This window comes from Halyomorpha halys, unplaced genomic scaffold (genome assembly GCF_000696795.3).
Source record: "Halyomorpha halys isolate HHAL.00 unplaced genomic scaffold, Hhal_1.1 Scaffold574.1, whole genome shotgun sequence".
NCBI lineage: Eukaryota > Metazoa > Arthropoda > Insecta > Hemiptera > Pentatomidae > Halyomorpha > Halyomorpha halys.
In genome coordinates this window covers 253,552-269,483 of record NW_027104908.1, presented here as the reverse complement: position 1 = coordinate 269,483, position 15,932 = coordinate 253,552, and the positions used below count along the sequence as shown (strand labels likewise).

At 33.7% G+C, this 15,932-nt stretch overlaps 1 protein-coding gene across 2 annotated transcripts in view; it reads right to left on the bottom strand.

Moving 5' to 3' along the window:
• Positions 1-15,453, bottom strand: part of LOC106684367 (cAMP and cAMP-inhibited cGMP 3',5'-cyclic phosphodiesterase 10A) — a 25,081-nt gene extending 9,628 nt beyond the window's left edge. The window contains exons 1-9 of one of the 2 annotated variants that reach the window (XM_014426411.2): positions 15,112-15,453; positions 13,677-13,766; positions 10,335-10,442; positions 10,131-10,237; positions 9,884-10,051; positions 8,122-8,249; positions 7,263-7,420; positions 7,053-7,186; positions 1,880-1,998 (exon numbers count right to left, since the gene is read on the bottom strand). In XM_014426411.2, the coding sequence (XP_014281897.1) occupies positions 1,880-1,998; positions 7,053-7,186; positions 7,263-7,420; positions 8,122-8,249; positions 9,884-10,051; positions 10,131-10,237; positions 10,335-10,442; positions 13,677-13,766; positions 15,112-15,364 (1,265 nt within the window). In that variant the 5' untranslated portion in view covers positions 15,365-15,453. The other variant, XM_014426412.1, reaches the window with a different exon arrangement.
• Positions 15,454-15,932: the final 479 nt, after the last annotated feature.

Here is a 15,932-nt window from a genome sequence, read left to right as displayed (position 1 = left end):
CTTTTATAAAACACTTTTCTTCCTTCCTTCATTCACATTTGCAACTTAAATATTCCTTTTTTTTAAAAAAGGATCAAATTTGTTTAAATTAAGAATAAATTAAACCACTCTCAAACAAGAATATATAAAATAATTAATCTAATTAAATTTTATGTTTAGTATCTAATTTTTATAAAAATGAATATGTTTTGGGATCTCTACTCTACTCTAGTGGGGTGAAACATCGGATAACAATAAATAGTTTTATTTTACTATTTTGGTACTTATATTGACCACCACCCGGACTATCTTCCTACAATCTACTTCATAAGGTCAACTATCTTCTAATAAAAAAAGGTAAAATTCGTTACTCCAGTAAAAGTAAAATTCGTTAAATTAATTACTAAAAGTTTTAGAACCGCCTGAAATGTGTTTCAGTGTTAAGTGTCATAGAAATTAATTTTGAAAATTATTTGCAGATGTAGTTGTATGAGATGGATTACCAGTACCTGCATCCTGCACTAAAAGCAGCAATCGACAGATGAAAGGATTTTATTTATTCAATTATTTTATTCTTCGTAGCTCAAAACCTCAAATTTTGAAAGAAGGTTAATTCTTTTTCAATTAAAAAGGTTTATTATTGCAAATTGTTGCGAACGGAATCAAACGTCTAAAGGAATTTCTGAAACAATGCAGATGCCATGTTCTGCCTTTATTGGTAATCGTAATAGATGACTTGAAATTGAAAAAAAAAATGAAAAGATACGAAATTCTGTAGAGCTACAGATCAACACTACAATCAACTATTGTACAAGGACATAAATGTATTTATAACTAAAGTATTAATCATAAATAAAATATCTAAAATTAAAGTAAAGTATAGGGTTAGTAATGTGAGTAAAATGAATTAAACAAATAAAAATTTGTAATTTATAAAAATAATAGAGAGATTAAACAAAATTAATTATTACAAACTAAATTAATCAAATAAAAGTCTTCTTTAACAAACAAATAAACTAAAACAAAAATATTTGATGAACAATAAATGAAGGACACGTGAGACTAATGTCTATCTGTATGATGCCTGCTTGTTAAAACTAATATCTATTTGTTTGACCTGTTAATGATGATGGTCATGGACATAGGTGGACAATGATGGCAAAGTATGACCGTAGATAATCGCAGCCAAAAGAAGATATGTGTGCAATATGTCGCACGACAGTAGCTGGTGGCTGCTAAGAGACCTCAAAGCCGACCGGTATGTACACTAATTAGAGAAGCAGTCATTTTGAGGTGCAGTAATTTTTTGTAAAGAGCGCTTCTGTATTGTTGCTGCCGACGGCGTACCTTAACGAGGTTGTACACAATATACCATTACATTGCATCAATAAAATAAACAAAATAAAATAAAATAATAGATTGATTCTTTATTTTGTAATGTAAAAATGGTTCATCTTCCTGTCACTTAATGAAAATGAAATGGCAGAAATTCAAGGACCCATTTCTAAAACTGGTCTAAAAGGGCAACTCAAAATTTTCGTATAATCCTTTATCCGAAGGGTTTTTTACATGCACTTCGAACGAGGCCAGTGAGTTGGACTACTATGGTCCTCAAAGCCTTAATTAGAATATTACGCGGTCAATGGAATGAGGAAAACAATATAAATTAATGAAAGTGATCGGGAATCGAAACGCGTTCTTAATTTATTATTTCACAGTAATCTGTATTCACCCAATTGGTTTAAAGGCAAATTTGAAATTAACTAATGTAGATCACGGAATTATCCAACTATTAAATATTCTATTTCCTAAAATTTCGTATAATTAATTTTTGTATTCAAAGATAAAAATATACAAATCAAAATAATTTGATTAATCTAAACAATATCATTCCACTTACGTGAAAAAATTATCGGGCATAGTCAAATTGGCCTTTTGATATGCCACAAGATCCAATTCATGGGAGCAAGGAGTCATGTGATGTGCCAGGGTTTTATTTTGGTTTTCACACATAGCATACTATAATAACAACAACATGAGTGTCTTATATGTTTAATTTAATAATATAATTATATATATTCGGAGCGGGAAATTTGTTCCATCTAAAGCACCAAATCGTTTCAGGATTCATTTTACCTTAATTATCCGCCGTTATACTGAGGCATTTATCTATTTATATAATGACAGAATTATACCATTTTTCCGGGTCTATTTTATTAATAGTTACATGGATTATTTTCTAAGAATAGTGAAGCAATATTCTGACTTTTAGTAGGACGGAATGTCCCCCGATTTTTGTAGAGTTCCGTCAGCTCAAGCGCAACCTAGCTTCCGATTTTTAATTGAAACCACTCAGTTTTCTATTGTAACAATAGAGTGAGTGCTTTGGAATTAAGTTAGTTTCGGAGGACTAGACCTACGTCATAAAAGAGGAAAAATGGTTAAGTAAAAAAGTGATACCTCTATCTATTAAGCAGGCAAGTTGGAAATTATTTTCTGATAAACCTCCTCTCACCAGCTTCTTCCTGAGGTTCATTAATTACATGTTAACCCGGCCAGAGGTCGCAAAAGAAACAGAAAATATAGGAATTGGGTGGAATTTCTATCTAATCGACGTGTTTCATCTATGGTCCGATTTTTCATAGAGTATTTGCGAGCCCTTTACTATATCCAAGAGCGTATCATGATCAAAACTAGGGGGGAGTGAGTAAGCCATGGTCAATCAGGTTGTGACATTTCAGCGCACAAAAAGACGAATGAAACCAACAAAGCAAATTATAAATAATTGTCCCAATAAAATTATTTAACTTTTATTTGATTCAAATTGCTAGGTTAATTAATATTGTTTTAACTCACATATTCACAACAAGAAACATGTGTTTTTAATGCTTATTGAAATACAGTTTTACTTAAACTAATTGTAAATTAAAAAGAACAATGTTAACAAACAACAAAGGCCCTATCCTATCTTATTCTAATTATATCTACCTTATCCCTAAATATATATCTATGTACTTATTACTAACTTATAATCTAACCTATAATTAAAATTCATACATTTGGTATTTATGTCCAAAAGTGAACAATGACGCGTAAGTACTTGTACTCAGCTGGTCGTGGCAGGGAGAGAGAAAGATCACTTCTCAATACACAGTTTTTCAACTTAACTTAGCTCACAGAAAAACCAAAAATACACTAGACTTTACATCAATGTCCATCGATTAAAAACATCCAACAACAGAACATATGATTTTTCTCTCCCTCTCTGCCCGATACCTCTCGCGCATGCGCTGCCATAATCAATTCTTCTGTCTCGTCTATTACATATGCTCCCCTTTTTTGAAAAGTGGAGTTACATGAAACTTCACTTTATTCTCCTTATTCTTGCACTAACCCGTAGCTCCCTCACTCCTGCTTAACTAGACAATAAGAGGTTCCATGCATCTCTTATCCAATCTCCCCGATCTGCCTGGTATCAGTATAAGTTGACATGTAAACTTATTACTTATTGTGTCACTACATTATTTTTTTTTTTTTATCCTTCTTTTTCCCCGCTGTATCTTAGGGCAACCCTATAGCAGCGGTACGTTCCAAACTTCCTAACTGTTTAATTATCTGTCAAGAAAGGACTCGGTCACCAAGCCTCCTGCATCACAGGAAGCAAAGTTCCCAAGTGTTCAGGCCTGCACTCACGTTGGTCCAAAGTGTCTCTGAACCAAAGTGAGGCATTGCTTAATCTTTATAACAATGGTACACTACTTTTAACAACAAAGCTAATGGGTTGCCTGCAACTCGAGAGCTGTTCCCACTAAACAGGGCTCCAGTAACTTCCTACCTACATTCAAGTGGGTCTGCTATGTATACATAGAATTGTTAAATACTCTATATACATATGATTGTTACATTTGTAAACATATAATTAATTATATTAATCATTTGGTAATCAGGCTTTTATTTGGAACACCTTCTTTGCAAACTTTTTGAATGCCCCAAACATATCGGGAGTTGCCATGAGTTCTTCTAAGCCAATCAAGCAAGGAGAACTCACCTGTGTACATAGAGCAGTCAAAAATAATATGTTTTACATCTTCCACAGCTCCGCAGTTACAATTAGGGTCATCCCTTTTTTGAAGAAGTGTAACTTTGAATTGATGTTGCCATGCTCTGTAAGAAGCTGCACCGTCCAGTGGTCTGTCTCAACCCATTCATTTTTGACCCTTTTTCTGACATCTGGGAGGAGCTCATGATTCAGTCTTCCAGTTGAACAGTTATCCCACCTCATTTGCCATTCGGATAAGACAATGTCGTCGATTCTACTAGAAACTTTTTCGAATCTTCCGCTAGACCTGACGAAACAATTTGACCCTACACGGGCAAGCCTTTCTCAATATTGTACTTGGCCATGGCAATCTGGATTCGAAGGTCTATTGGCCCGTAATTACTTGCAAGGCTGAAGTAGGGGCAGTCCTATAAGCTCCAGTCACAAGTAATAGAGCTCTCCTTTGTGCCTGTTCCAATAATTTAAGATCTGAATACGTGAGTAGGTACAGCATAGAGGGCGATTGGCAAGAAGGCAGCTTTGTATAATATTTCTCTGCACCTATATTTCAGGCCCCAGGACGTTCCTGCTATATTATTGAGGCAGCTGTAGCGAAAGACAGTATTACTTTTTACTTCCTTTAAGTGATTGGTAAAGTCACACCTTTCGCCCAAAAGAACGCCTCGAAACCTAACTTCCGGTGATGGTTTTATCATTTTATTCTCCAATACAACTTTGTGAAGTAAGCCTCTCATTTTCCCTTTCAAGAACAAGTGTCGAGTCTTTTCGTAGTTTAGGGAGAGCTTCTTTTCACTGAACCATTGCCCAACAATAAGAGTAACCTCAGCTGCTTCATCCTTTACTGATGCATTGAAGATGATGGGATGGTTCCAGTTTTGTTACGTTCTTTTATTATTGAGGAAAATCACGATTCCTTGTGGGCGTGTCACCCAGGGGAAATTCGCACGGCAGCACGAATTCAGGATAGATTCAACTGGCCCGGCGTAATAAATGATGTAGCAACATATGTACGAAATTGCCAATCTTGTAACATAAGAAAGCGCCAAAGAGGCTTGCAGGTTCCACTGGGCCCAACGTTAGAAGAGACCTACCCATTCGAGCTAGTATCGCTAGATAGAGAGAGTCGTTTTGTCGCGCTACACCCTTTCCAATCGCTGACAGTGTTCCTCTATATTTGCGCTTTGGACGACAATATCATCAAGATATACTAGACATTCATCCCCTTTTACTTCTGAAAGTAGCTGATCCATCAGTCTCTGAAATGTTGGCGGTGCATTAACTAAAGTAAAGGCATCTTTTTATATTCGAAGTGTCCTCACTCCGTCGTAAAGACAGTCTTCTCTGATCTTCCCGCCAGATTGGTATCTGATGATAACCACTAGCTCAATCTATGGTCTTATCTTTAGAGAAGAATCTGCTTCATCCCATACGCTCTAGCGTTTCAACAATCAATGGGAGTGCGTAAGCGTCCGTTTTGGTAATTTGGTTTAAACCACGAAAGCCGGTACAAAATTTGTACGTAGGCTCAAACTGTAATTGCTGCCTAATTTCTGGCTGAAGGCCCTTTATAAATGCAGCCATAATGATTTTTTCATAACTACTTCTTACCCAGCTAGCTTCTTCAACTGAAGACGACTTAGGAGTTGCCAGCTCTCCTAACCTTCGACATTTATCGGCATAATCACGAACCCCCTCTCCCGGAAGTTGTTCGACGGAGTTTAGCTCTAATAATCGCTGCTCGGGTTTAATAAATCCCTGGAAGCGTTTTCGCAGTATTGTTACCATCTGATCAAACCGACTATTGGGTTTTAGTAATTCCGGATAAGATGCAACACATGCCTTTGCAGGTCCGGTTGTATCAACAACAAGATCGACATGGTTCAAAAACGTCTCAACATCATCTTCATTATCTAATCTTCCCCAAGGTTGTATAAAATTTTGCCGTACGGACCTTGATCCATTCTAGCGTCGTGGCATGAAATTGCGCTAAAGAGACTTCTGGTAATGTTTGAATCACCTGCGGAGGTGGGTTGGCAGCTGCTAAAGCTTGGTTGACTGCATCTTGAGTTTGGTTGACCACAGCTTGAGTTTGGTTGACTGCAGCTTGAGTTTGGTTGACTGCAGTTTGAGTTTGGTTGACTGCAGCTTGAGGTTGGTTGATTTGGTATATATTCTCTAGGTTCAGAACTGATTTTCTCACTAACCCGTTACTGGTCATAATTCAAAGAGAACAATAAAAAAAAAAATTTCTTTTAGACTGAAAATTAATCCGGTATTTAAAGTTCCCGGGTTTCGGCACCAGTTAAGTATCGGCGAAAGCCAAATTTCTAAAAAAGAGAAGAAGGAATAAGATGTAACTCGTGTGAACTGCTGTAACATACTAACTTTATTGGTTTTTTTTTTTTTTTTTTTTTTTTTTCCTGACCTCCTAGAAAAAAAATTAAAAAAAACAATAAATTAATTATATACATAGAGATAAGTGTATATATACAGGTGAGTTACATCTTGGATTGCCAGTGTGGCATTATAAAATGAGCTGCCGGGTCCGCTGAAGGCGGTGTCGTCAATGATGGCATGAGTCTGCCGTGAGCGTACTAGGAATAGGAGGAGCTATTCCGGTTGGCGTTTAACTTTATTGGGTTCGGTACATTTCTTTATATACATGCGATCAGCTGATCTCCTCAGTCAGCTGACATCGAAGTAACAGCTGACTAAGGCTGTAACTTACGGTCAACTATATATACACATATACAATAAACAATTTTATTGTTTCGTGACAATTGTCCCATGACAAACATCCATCATTCAATTTCACTATTGAAAGTATGACAAATATGGGGATTATAAAAGTGTATGAATATGGGACAATTGTCCCGAAACAATGAAGAAAAACATAAAATAGTTTATATTCATCTTTGGAAGTTTTTTAACCTCAAAAATTTATAGAAATTAATTTATCAAACTTCCTAAAAAGAAAATCCAGAATAAAAATAATGTTTTAAAGAGAACTTACAATTTTTTGTTTTTTCGAGTACAATTTGCTATAGAAGAGGCCTGCAACACAATGGATACCACACCTCACGGCTTCATCCACGTCACTGTCAGCGAACGCATCTGCGTCTTTCTTATTTATAAGTTCCACAACTCCTGTAAGGGGCATTCAATTATAATTTTCATAATCATTAATTAAACTTTTAGGATTTTCACTTTTATGATACCAAACCTCGAATTATTTTTATGCCAATTGGAACACACAGATAAGAAAATACGCCTCTGAACTGGTGTTTCATCGGTCCTTTAAGTAATGAAATATCTTCTCTTGACATGTTTTTAATATTTCTATTTATTAGTACCATTCTAATGATATCTTCCCCTTTTAATCTGTCATAAATATAAAAATTACTTCACATTGCTAATACTTATAAGGCACATATAGTCAAGGTTGAAATATATTAGTTAGCACTTAAAGTTATAAATCGGTTGAAGCCGTTAACCAAGTATATATTATTTTATATTATTAATCGATTCTGACATAAATAGAATTTAATATGGTTTTTCTCATGTGCGATAAGCCTGGACTAATCAAAACGAAAAAAAAATATTAGAAGATATATATAGTAACTCATTTTGAAGATAATTAAGTTCACAGCCACAAAAAAAACATCAAAAGGTAAAGCGAATAAGCTATTTGATCCATGCTTATTTTTTAAATATTTTGTTTCCCCAAAAGTCGCTTTTAGATAATTATAATTACTATCTATTTCTATTCTAGATAGCTCACTAGGACTTAAAGTCAAAATTTCCCAACGCGTTTCTAACCAATGAGAACCAGTTTCTTTCTTTATGATTTGGTAAATTCAGTTAAAAATTAATAAATTTCTCTCTTAACGATCCCAAGTGATTTCTCATAAACGTAGTTACGAAAAAGAGATCATAAAATTGTCAACCATCACATAAAATATTGACCAACTAACGTATATGATGAAGAATAACCACCATGAGCTAAGCATCGTCTAAAAAATAAATATCAGTCACTGCTTAATTTTTTTTTTTTTAATGTTGGTTAATGGAACATAACTCACGTGTACTCAGGAAAGATTTGCCACTTGTCATTCCCCACTTGAGCTCGTAATCTGCACCTCAGCTCAGGACCATCATGTACTTCATAATAATTTACTTTATCCATTGGTACAGCGTTTCTTAGTACTTTCTGGATCAATATAATTAAATAAATACTTTTGATAAAAGTTATTGAGTAAGCAATATAAAATTTTCGTAGTAACTATCAATCACGACTAATTAGTGTTTTCTTTTATGTTCTATATTCAAAGCCAGGCGCCATCGTTCGTTCTTTAATCATACAATTGTACAACAACTCATTTACTAACTTATCCTTTAAATTTCATTTTTCTTCAACCAACAGAGTTCTGTAGTTTAATATTTTTGGAAGAGAAAAACTTCCACGACAGCGGAAATTGCAGGTCCCCACAGTCGACTTTTTGTTCGACAAAGTATGCACCACCGACCTTCTCCTTCCCATCCGGGCTGAAGATTCTTAATGGTTCCTGTGGTAAATAACTAGGAGTCCAAGAACCCGGGAGAAAGAAATAACGGTTATCTCACCCCAATTTTGATTACTTTAACAAAAACTAAATTTAGTTATTAGTCAATGATTGATGAGTGAAAATTGATGAATTAACGAATGAAAATTGATGAGTATGCCAACCATAATTAGGAACAATAAAAAAAATGGCAGCTGTTTCAAAATTAAATATACAATTTTAAATTAAAAAAATATTTTTTATTCGGAGTTATTGAACTACCTTCAACACTAAAAAACCTAACAGAACATTATTTTAATTAGAGTAAATTTAAATTATAAGTCGTTCAAATTTCATAGTTCCCAAGATACACTTTCTTAAAAAAACAACATTTCATAACGAAAATTCAGTAGTTAGTGAATGTGTTTCTGAAATAACTATATTTTGAGAATCATTAGACGTACTGATGTCTATTATGACTGAAATTAGTTTAATGTGCTTATAACATATATCTTCGTAGGAGATAATGAGTAAACGAAATGTCGATTTCTACATATTTTGATAAATCTTTTGGTTTATGAAATGCTGTATGTTAAGAACTCTTAGACTTACATAATTAGGGTTCATGTTTTAAATAATTTACTATACTTTTTATGGATTTTACACAGTTTTAGGGATAAGGAATGCCAAATGAAAAATGAGCTAGAATTTTAGGTTTTTCTGGAATAAAATAAACTTCAGGGGCCGTGCATCTTAAATTTACTAAAATGGTTTAGTTTTTACCTTGACTTTACAAAGAATACAGAAAAAGTAAATTTAAGATGCCAGGGGCCGTGTATCTTCTTCTTCTTGGTAAAGTCAAGGTAAAAACTAAACCATTTTCTGAAAGGAAATAAAACAATTTTTGTTTTACTTAAAAGAACTCAATAATGAATTTTTTGTATATTAGGATCAGCCGCCAGTTTTTATTACCTCTAGCTATGGTTGATAGATTTATCAATTTTGATCCATAAAAAGTTTTGATTTAAGTAATCAATTGTTTCTCCTCTTGGACTCTAGGACTTTGACTTTTTTTTTGGTTCTTATAGTAATTCCCCGTCCTAAATTATCGAGCAGGGTTTTGATTCATAACGCACTAACATCAACAATATAAAAAACGGAATCACATATTTCGAATAATTTGACTAAAAATTAAAATTTGAGACATCAGTAGAAACGAAAACTTTAGTTCAATAGATTTGTATAGAGTATTAATTATTTTAACACAGCATAAAAGTTATCTATTTATTAACACATTACTCACCAAAGCATCGGAAATCAGAATTTCTGGATCTCCATGATAAGTTTGAAATCGTCCTAAAGCATCAAACAATGACTGATATATATCAACATTTGAAGCATATTGAACTGTCTTTATTGTGACGGATTGTCCAAACCATCCAACCATGCAAGAACACATATCAGTTTGGGCCTAAAGTTTTTCAAAGATGGTTTAAAAAAAAAAATGGCATGCATTTTAATCAATAGTATTTAGGAGACGTAAAACGTACTTTGGTGAAAGTCTTATTTGGAGAGATATTACTGAATTCAAATACACCTTTGCAATCACCATTTTGTGTTAATATAGGCGTGCTAATGAGATGTACTGGTTTGAGCCCTAAGACAAAAATTTTCATTCACTAATATGAACATGCGATCTCATTTTATGATAACTACCATTTGTAATTTAAAAACACATAGAAGTAAAAAACAACCTCCTCTTCCTATACCAAGAGGATACAAGGTCCCATAATCAGAGTCATGGTCAAGAATTAAGTTTTGACCCATGTTAGCAACATACGCTGAAACTATTGTTCCCGGTCCTAGAAAAAAAAAAAAAAATCTATAAACTAACTATAAGATATAACGTATCAGGTGACCATACGCTGTTTGTAAACGTATACATATAAGTTAAAGTCGACTGTTACTTCGATATCAGCTGACAGGCTCAGCGGACAGAGACCGCCAATAAAGTTCCTGTCGTAAGGCAATCCAAGATTAAATGTATGTAGTGTATATATATATTTCTTAGTTTTTAAGTACTATATATTTTGTATTTGTTTCAATAAATAAAAATAGGAGGTAAGAAAAAAAAACATTAAGTTCATCTTCACCTCCGGATTTAAAATAGCACCTTTTTCTATCTCATAAATAATAAATAAACATAACAGGTAACCTTAAAACACCATAGGTAGCAAAAGGTAAGACCCAACACGAATTACTTTTATTTTTCACAGTAATGGACCTATTAATTCACTTTTTCTTTCTGTTTTAGAGGGATCGGGGAAAAAAAAATAAAGTTCATTTGGAGGAGGCCCCTCACCTCCGGATTTAAAATAGCACCATTTTAGAATGGATATCTCATCAATAACAAATAAACATAACAGGTAACCTTAAAATACCAAAGGTAGTAAAAGGTAACACCCAGCACGAAGTACTTTTCTTTACACAGTAATGCACTTACTAATTCACTTTTCTTTCTGTTTTTAGAGGGATCGGAAAAAAATAAAATAATGTTCACTTGGAATAGCCCCTCCCTATTCCTAGTAAGCTCAATGCAAACACATGCCATCATCGATGGATATTTCACAAGTAATAAATAAATATTACAGGTAACCTTAAAATACCAAGGGTAATACCCAACACGATTTATTCCTCTTTTTTCGCAGTAAAGCACTCACTAATTCACTGTATCTTTTCTGTTTTAGAGAGATCGGAAAAAAACAAAATAAAGTTCACTGAGGAGGCCCCTCACTTCCGGATTCTTTCTTTAATAATAGGACCATTTAGAATGGACATTTCACAATTAATAAATAAACAGTACAGATAACCTTAAAATACCAAAGGTAGTAAAAGGTAATACCCAATATGATTATTTCTTTTACACACAATAAAGCATTCACTAATTAATTGTTTTCTTTCTGTTTTAGAGGGTTCTAAAATCGGGGGTAAAAGGGATCGGGAAAAAAAAAATAAAGTTCACTATTCCACCAGCGGAACAGCCCCTCTCCATTCCAATAATCCATCGTTTACCACCTTCTCTGGACCCTTCATCTAACCTTATAATGCCAAAAGGCAATCCAAGGTATCCTTCATACCCAGCTGTACATATAGTATACCACACTATATGTACGTATCACTTACTAATTTCAATTTTTTTCAGGAGGGTACGAAAAAACAAACAAATAACGTAAAGTTCTCATTTTACGCGAAAATCAACATGAGGAGGCCCCTTACCTCCGGGTTTTTTCTTTAATAATAGGGCCATATAGAATGGACATTTCACAATTAATAAACAAACATTACAGATAACCTTAAAATACCAAAGGTAGTAAAAGGTAATACCCAATACGATTTATTCCTTTTTCACATTAATAAAGCATTCACTTATTAATTGTTTTCTTTCTGTTTTAGAGGGATCAGAAAAATAAATAAATAAATTAAGCTCACTATTCCACCAGCAGAACGGCCCCTCCCCGTTCCAATAATCCATTGGTGTAAGCCAAATACGTTTACCTCCTTCACTGGACCCTTCATCTAACCTTGTAATGCCAAAAGGCAATCCAAGGTATCCTTCATACCTGTACATATAGCCTACCACACTATATGTACGTTTCAATTATTAATTTAAATTTTTTTCAGGAGGATACGAAAAAAAAAATATATTGTTTTTGTATCCATTGGGTGGTTCCTTCCCAAAATTTTCATGTGTTCTGAAAAATTTATCACATTTACTTATAGTATTTTTTATACTGTTATAAATTTCAAATAATAAATAAAAAGGTTCCTCGATGTGTGAATAACGGATCTCAACTTTGTTCTTACCGAGAACACAACAGATTAACAAAACATAACAAAAGAATATACAAATGAATGGAATTGGGAGAGATTGGGCGCTCTCGGCTGTTTCAATTTTTCATTCTTTAACCTGTCTTTACTTCACCCTTTGTTAGTTATTAAATTCTTTCATAGTTCATATTTATCTATTTTTATTACTATTACCATTACAAAATGGTTAATTATTTCGAGTAAACAAGAATAATATACTTTAGAGAAAGAGTTTTTGAAAATTCAGCATTTAAGCTCTGTCATACTTTTTCAAGGAGGATAAGACCTTGCTGATTATATTTTACATTGAGAGCGATTTTAATCAAAATTATTTGAGCTATTTTCGAGAAAATCGCCGAAAACTGTAAAATCGATTATGTAAAGTGGTACTTTCAGTTAGTCGATTTTAGCGAAAAAGTTGCTGTATCATCCCGGTCAAATACTCGCCTGTTTACCTGTACTCCTGAATGGAGCTGAAAGCAGATTATTAACAAACGACAAGGAAAGTAGAATGACAGTTGCATTAATTTTCTCAAAAGTATCGTGGAAGCAGATTATTAACGAACGACAAGGAAAGTAGAATGACAGTTGCAGAAATTTTCTCAAAAGTATTGTGAAAGCAGATTATTAACAAACCACAAGGAAAGTAGAATGACAGTTGATGAAATTTTCTCAAAAGTATTGTGGAGAGAACAAGAAGGGATTACATCTGCATTGAGCAAATCAGGGAATAACTAAGAGATGAAGGAGATCCTAGAGGCACGCCAGCTGAAGTGGTTTGTTTTGTCATCAGGATGGAGGAACACCCAGATTCACTAAAAACTGAATTCTTGGGAGAGTCTCCTACATCCTTAGGCTCCCATTCCTTTTAATAATTTGTCCATTTATCATTCCACCTTATGTCTGACAAGACACCTTCTTCCTCCCAGGTTATCTTCCATTAGCTTTTTGTAAATCCCAGTCAACGGCTCCGCATGTACCAAACTTTCTGGAATACACCGGATCCAGTTTCAGGAACATTTCTTCAAGCTCATCATTGCTTCTAATCCTTCATTCCCCGTTCTCTGGGATATGACAAATGTTCTTCTAGGTACTTTTCTTTTTCTTACTTCCTTCCTACAATCCATTACATAGGTATGTGGAATTCACCTTGTATACAGGTGCGCCTCACAGTCTTGAAAACTTATTGGATCCACCACAGGTATAAAAGCTTAAAAAAATAAAATTACCAATAGGCCATGAAGCGCCAATAGTGGGATAACCTTGCTTGTAGAACATCTTATATATCTTCTCATCCTCTACTATGTAAACATCAGCAACTAAAATAAACAAAACAATGAAATATATTTGTGTCGCAGAATATAGATTACTTTTCATTAATCTATATTAATCTTAAATTACATTATTTAAATGTGAAGATTAAACTTAAATTATTGATTCAGCGATGATAAAGAGATGCAAAAGATGAAGTGATGAAACAAATCCTAAATAATGTTCATGGTATTTAAAAATAATAATTTTTAAACTATCTTAATTTTAAACAACTTAATCAAAATTTTGAAGTAAAACTTTGTTGGGAAAACGATAACAGAAGAATTGTCTACAACTTCTATTCTCTTCACATTTCCGATTAAATGAAAGGTTTTACATATAATTACGTTAATCCCCCTTAGCGTCATTTTTGCTTAGGAGAATAGATTTATAGCACCTTTGGAGGAAGGAGTCTGGGTAAGCTGGCAGAAAAATTTAAGCCATAAAGGCGGGCCTTAGTGCCTCTCAGGGGCGTTGCAGAGAAGTGGGGGCCTTCTGTTCAGTTACTATTACAATAGCGGACATTCCTACTAACCTCAACGTAAATTTCCTGTCGTAGGAAATTTTTTCCATCTCTTTTGCTTTGAAGGAGAGTATGGTTATGATATTCTCCTGCTTATAGGGAGAAGGGCACAACCTGATAAGATTTTACTCTTATTTTTTTATATTTTGAATAATTTAATTGAGGAAGTTATATAAACAGTTGAGCCAAATACCTCGAGAAAATCATGCTCTATCATGATTGATCTTCGTGTGATACATTAGATGAAGAGTTTTGAATTTTGACCGTCAGGTTCGTGATCGGCTGTCTATTTTAGGGATTACTGTTTGTGACTGAAAAATTCTACGAATTGGTTTTGGAGTTTTCAATGGATTTTTGGATTTTGGTCGCTTTCACCTTCAAGAACCTATTTTTTATAAGTTCTGGGTTTGAATTCGCTGTGTTTCCATCGTTAAAACTGGAATTTGATGCTTAATTCTCTAATTATTTGAAGATTTTTCTGTGAGCTTCCGGGGGTAAAAGATAAGTAAAATAACTGGCCTGATTCGGCAAATTTACAGCTCCATAGTTATTTTAGCTGTCAATTTTATCTTTTTATACTTAATCAGGTCCGATCGAATTGAAAATTTCCTAAATGAATTGCATTGAGAGTGCATTTGAAGCACAAGAGTAAGGCCCTGAGGCATTGAGATAGCAATTGGGATGACACACAAATGGGACAAACACACAAGCCTCTATGATTAACTTTACGTTAACTCTTTAAGTAAGAATTATTAATTAGTATTACCATTTTAACATTAACACGATCTCTGATTATTATATGTAATAAATTATAAAATAATAATTTATACCTTCAGCCTGAATATATTCTTTGATGAGAAGAGCACCTTCATTCAGACATTTATAAAAATTTGCTTTGGTATCATTATCATTCTTATTGATTTCCAAACGACGTATTTTCTTCAAATATTTCTTCTCAATTGGCGTTTCTTCTTGTTCCAGTAGATAGCCAATTTTTTGCCATTTTTCTACTTCAACTTCGTTGGTTTTTTCAGACAAATCCTTTCTAATAGCTTCAACAGTAAAATGTCTAGATCCAGGCATTATAAAGCATATCTCAGTATTAAAACTAATACATTCTCTACGTTTATATATTTAAAAGATAGTACAAAGTTAGTTTTGATTATACTTGTTTTCTCATAAGGAATAAAATCATATGATTGAAATAACCTTTATAAAAAAACAGGCAAAAATCACTACACACCAGTATACAAACTCAGCTCTCCTTAAGGAACAGTTTAACATTTAACACCTAAGAACAATGCTGCCGATTTGCAGGCATTAGAGTATTCGGGTAAAATAGATCTTTGTTATATATAGATATGTTAGTACAGTGTCACACTAGTCCTTCGATTAGATTTTTTCAATTAATCATTAGAGACTTCTTCTGCAATATACACATGACAGTTAATGCAAATGTTAGTCCACTGACATTACTTGTACTATCAACTATCACATCAGACCTAATTTGCCACGACAATAAGCGCTGTCATGACTGTATCAAACAGTTATACCAGTGGTTCCCAAACTTTTTTGTCCTACCGCCCCTTTCCAGGAAAAATATTGCGCCCCCTGGAAAACAATTTTTGTTTTATTTCAATAGCAATTAACA